Here is a 5497-nt window from a genome sequence, read left to right as displayed (position 1 = left end):
GCTATTCCAAAACTCCAACAAAGATTTTCAGAATAGCAGACCCACATAAGATGGATTTTCTCCACTTTGACGGAGATTTTTCAAATTTGTTTTCCATCACACTCTTGCAAATGATGGGGGAAGCTTTTTATGATAAAATTTTTTGAAAATTTACAAATAGTCCTTCCCCCTTCCAGACTTATTATGTCCATTTTCTTTTGCTCTACATATTTAAAAACGATGGGAGATGCATTTTTGGTAAAAAAAAAAGAAGTTTTTCAAATCCATTTCTCTCAGTACCTATTTTGGCCAATATATATATATTTTTTGGCACTACACACTTAAAAACCATGGGAGAAATCTTGAAAGTTAAAAAGAAAAAATAAATTTGGAAATTGGCAAACACCATTACAATTCCTACTTCCTTCATTTCCAAATAGAAAATGAAATGTAATTTAAAAACAATAGTGAAATTTTAAAAAAAGTTTTCATTAAAAATAAATCCTAAAATTTCAGCTTTTGTTTGAAATATTTTTTACATCATAGTTTTAAAATATGGACAGTCCTAATATGCATTGTCTTTCTGTTGATAATTTCAAAATAATTTAAAGACAAAATGGTGATCTAAGGGAGATTTAGCTGTTTGTACTACATCCCACAACCACCTTCCTTGTTTGTTTGTTATTCTGACATGTATTGGTGTTTTTCAATATTTTTCTCCCTATAAACACATTCTATGGAATTATGATGCAGTAGTCAATTGCTGGGATTTAAGCAACAAAATTTTTTATTTAAATCTTTAACCTCACCCCACATCAAGTAAGTCCATGCACACATGCACGTGTGTGCTTAAAAAAAACAAACATATTTGCTAGCAGAAAAGTATGCTATTAAAATAAATTATCTTTTATACATATCTTTTAAATCACTTGCATACACATATACTTAGCATGAGTGATATACCTTTATAGAGAGTGAAAGCAACAACAACAAAATATTTAAATCTTTAACCCCACCCTGCATTAAGTGAATTTGTGTGTGTGTGTGTGAGAAAAAAACACATTTACTAACAGAAAAGTATGCTAATAAAATAAATTCTTTTACATACCTTTTTTTAAATCACTCTGTTGCCCTAATGAAATTCCTTACACACATGCATACATACACACTGACAAACACATACTCAGCATGAGCAATATACATTTGTAGGGAGTGAAAAAGTTTACCAAGAGAAAATGAAAGAGATAGACACAAATTTTGAAATTTTAAAATTAAGTAAAAATGTTCAAGTTTGGTATACTGGTGTACTTTTTCATGCTGAATCTGAGTTATTCATTCATTCTAGAAAAATTTTAGAAAAATGTTAGATGTTTATGGTTTGATTTTTAACCACAAATACGCATATGTGACTGTGACAACAGTATTTTCATTTCTCAGTACCATTGTTAAAAAACATTTAGTTGACTCACTGAGGTACCACTGTTGAAAATAAGAAATTTCTTATTTTAAAAGCAGTAGCTCAGCCATCATTATCATTATTTAGCATCTGCTTTCCATGCTGGCATGGGTTACATAGTTTGACTGGAACTGATAAACTGGAGAGCTGTATCAAATTCCAGTCTGATTTGGCATAGTTTCTATGGCTGGATGCCCTTCCTAACACCAACCACCCCAATAATGTAACAAGTGCTTTTTATTTGCCACCGGCATGGGTGCTTTTATGTGCCAACCGGCTCAGGTGCTTTTACATACCACTGGCACGGGTGCTAGTTATGTGACACCAGCATTGGCCACAACTATGATTTCACTTGGCTTTGGTTTTAGATATATGTTTTTGTGGGATTGATAATGAAACCAAAGCAGTCTAGGAAATTACAAAAATACTCTTGGATATCCTGAGTAAAGCAAAACGAATATGTAAATGTTTAAACGTTGTTTTACGTATATTTTAATTCAATTCCTCCGTCTTGTTCCAGCTCCAGCAAAGAACAGTTGTGAAGAAAATAATGATGAACAAAGCAAGAATGAAGAAAACGGTGAAAATGCTGACATCAGAAGCTTTTTTAACAAGAAGCCTGAGAAAATACCGAAGCAGAGTTTAGGAAAGCAGTTAAAAGGTTTGTAGCTTGAGTGTTCAGACAAAATATTTATAGGTGCAGGCATGGCTGTGTGGTTAAGGAACCTCATGGTTTCAAGGTTCAGTCCCACTGTTTGGCATCCTTATACTCTAGCTCCAGACTAGCCATTGCCCTCCGAGTGAAATTGGTTGACAGAAACTGTAAGGAATCTCATTGTATATGTTTGTGTGTGTGTGTATTTGCACTGCTATATGGGTTTTTAGCTTGTTTGGATTTTGAATCTTGCAAATGATGGCATAATTTTTGTTTGTTTTCTTTGTCTATATTATTAAATATTTAATATTATACCTTGACTTCTGTGTGGGTGTTGATCCCTGTTAACAGGTCACTAGTATATCATTGTAGCTACCTAAATTAAGTGCTCATTTAAGTGGTCAGGGGTTGTGAAATTGCTTTGGTGTGGTGGTTGGTATAGTTATATGGTTTACAGCAGATACTATGTTTGAATCCCAGGTGATGTTACGACTTCTTTCCAAGTTGTAGAAATCATACCAAAACACATATGGAGCCTGAACAGCCTTCAGCTGGCCAGCTCCTGTCAAACCGTCCAACCCATGGATAATGGATGTTAAATGATGATGAAGATGATGATATATAGTTCAAATTTACAGAAAACAAAAGACGAAGATGGGAACAACTAGCAGATGTATTAGTTTGATGCTTGGGATATGAGGGAGAGAGGGAGAGAGAGAGGCAAGTAGGCAGGCAGGCATGTCTTCTACTGCAGCTTTGGGCTTGTGAAGCCCATCTGAGTGGATTGATCATCATAATTTTTTTTAATGTCTGTTCTCCATGCTGGCATGGTTGGATGGTTTGACAGGAGTTGGCCAGCTGGAGAGCTGCCCAGGCTCCATTTGTCTGTTCTGGCATGCTTTCTATGGCTGGATGCCCTTCCTAAGGCCTACTGCTTTACAGACTGCTGGGTGCATTTTATGCGGCACCAGCATGGGTGCTTTGTACATGGAGCTGGTATGAGTGCTCTGTATTTGGCACTGGCATAGGTGCTCTGTGTGTGGCACTGACACAAGTACTTTGTACATGGCACTGGGATGGTGCTTTGTGTGTGACATCAACATGGGTGCTTTGTACATGGCACTGGGATGGTTGCTTTATATGTGACACCAGCTTGGGCACTTTGTATGTGGGGCTGGCTCGGGTGCTTTGTATGTGGCGCTGGCACAGTTGCTTTGTATGTGGCATTGGCTTAGGGCAGGGCTTTTCAAACTTTTTGACTTGCGGACCCCTTTATATTTCAGGCTTTACCTTAGGGACCCCCTTATAAACGCTTATGAAATTTATACATAAATATTTGCTTAAAATAACATATATTTTTACATTTATTTATTTAGCAGTATTTAACAAATAGGTTAAGTATTTGCTGTCTACGGACCCCCTGTCTTGTCCTTGCGGACCCCCTGTGGTCCGTGGACCACAGTTTGAAAACCCCTGGCTTAGGGGATTTGATAGTCAAAAACTGGAAAAAGTTAGGTGTACTGTGTACAAGGCACCCAGTACATTCTGTGAAGTGGTTGGTGTTAGGAAGGGCATCCAGCTATAGAAACCATGTCAAAGCGGATATTGAAGCTGGTGTTGTCCTCTGGTTCACTGGCTCCTGTCAAACCATCCAACCCATGTCAGCATGGAAAATGGTCATTAAAAAAAATTATGATAATGTATGTGTGTCTTTATATATGTACGTGTGTACATATATACTCTTGTCTTGTGATCTGGTGATGGTTGTAAGAGAGCATCACAATTATACAGGCAATGTTCTTTGTGTCTTGTCTTCCGTGAGAAACATATCTGACCATGGGAAACATTATTTTGCATGGAAACAGGTTTGGGTTGGCAATAGGAAAACACACAGCCATAGAAAACCTGCTTCAACAAATTCCCTCTCACTCATGCAAGCATGGAAAAGTAAACATTAACTGATATATACATATGTAGTGTGTATGTGTGTGTTTACATCTCTCTCTCTCTCTCTCTCCCTTTCTCTCTTTCTCTCTCTCTCCTTTTCTCTCTTTCTCTCTCTCTCCTTTTCTCTCTTTCTCTCTCTTTCCTTTTCTCTCTTTCTCTCTCTCTCTCCCTTTCTCTTTCTCTCTCTCTCTCCCTTTCTCTTTCTCTCTCTCTCTCTCTCTCTCTCTCTCTCTCTCTCTCTCTCTCTCTCTCTCTCTCTCTCTCTCTCTCTCTCTCTCTCTCTCTCTCTCTCTATCTGTCTGTCTATCTATCTATCTATCTATCTATGGCTGATTGTATTTGTATATCTTCATGTACACATGTAAGTTTGTATATATGCTTCTGTGTATCTATGTATGTATGTTAATATATATTATATATATGGTGTATTTTCCTTCCAGAGAACCAAGTGCTATTTCTAGCACCTAGTCAGTATGTCTACCCTGGTGCAGAAATCTATTCTGAAGATGAAGACATGATCTTTGAATCTGACAGCCATCAATCTGTAAGCAGTTGCAGTTGGGATAATTTCTCTGACGAAGACAATGGCACTGATGGTGGCACCATGAAAAATGGTTTTGAAAGCTCTGATGCTTCTGCTTTGAATAGTGTTCCCTCTAATGTTGATATGTCTACTGAAAATCATCATCCCAGTGAGCATGTAGACAGTTGTGCACTAGATTCTGATTTAAATGTACCCACTCATTTAGAAAACATGGAAGGTGTTGCAACTACGATTTCCTCCCTTAGTTCATTCAACAAACAATTAGATGTCTGTCAGAACAAAGAACATCTTGAAAATGAGCAAGAGGACATGAATGATGTGTGCAAAGAAAACTTTCTCCGACTTAGTGACAGTAATAAACAGAACGGTTACGCTGTTGATGGTGAGTCAATAGAAGACAGGTTGTCTGCTGTACCTTCTTACATTAGTCGAGAATGCACGGAGAACACACAACATAACGAGATCTCTTTGACTGATGACAAAATGCATCATATACGAATGGACACGTGTTCTAACAGTCCTATTCAAACGGAACCAACTGCCAAATCATTATTAGCAGAAGTAGAATCCACCACTGAAGACATTGATAAAACATAATGGTGTTTCTATAGGTTGTGTGTTGCAATGTATGTGTTGTAAGGTTTAAAAAAAAAAATGTAAAAAACAAATAAAAAGACAAAAAATATAAAAGACAGAGCCAGAAAGATAAAATTTCAAAAACAAAAACCCCTACTAAATCACTGTCTTATGTAATGTCCTTTATACTCTTCTTTATTTATTTTTTTTTTCATTGCACTTTCATTTCATCTCTGCCCCTCCACCCCTACAAAAAAGAAAACAAATACTAACCCTTGATAATACGCTAACACTAAAAACTAAACTCAGTGACTAATGGGATTGACATATGGGCATTATT

At 36.8% G+C, this 5497-nt stretch overlaps 1 protein-coding gene across 1 annotated transcript in view; it reads left to right on the top strand.

Annotated features, from left to right (window-relative positions):
* LOC106881695 (NAD-dependent protein deacetylase sirtuin-1) overlaps positions 1-5491 on the top strand; it is a 39215-nt gene extending 33724 nt beyond the window's left edge. Inside the window, exons 10-11 of the mRNA XM_014932161.2 lie at positions 1956-2096; positions 4478-5491. Coding sequence (XP_014787647.2) covers positions 1956-2096; positions 4478-5178 — 842 coding nt within the window. The 3' untranslated portion in view covers positions 5179-5491. The remainder of the gene's footprint in view (positions 1-1955; positions 2097-4477) is intronic.
* The last annotated feature ends 6 nt before the right edge of the window (positions 5492-5497 follow it).

This window comes from Octopus bimaculoides, chromosome 4, assembly GCF_001194135.2.
Source record: "Octopus bimaculoides isolate UCB-OBI-ISO-001 chromosome 4, ASM119413v2, whole genome shotgun sequence".
In the NCBI taxonomy this organism is placed as follows: Eukaryota; Metazoa; Mollusca; class Cephalopoda; order Octopoda; family Octopodidae; genus Octopus; species Octopus bimaculoides.
This window is presented reverse-complemented; position numbering and strand designations above follow the sequence as displayed.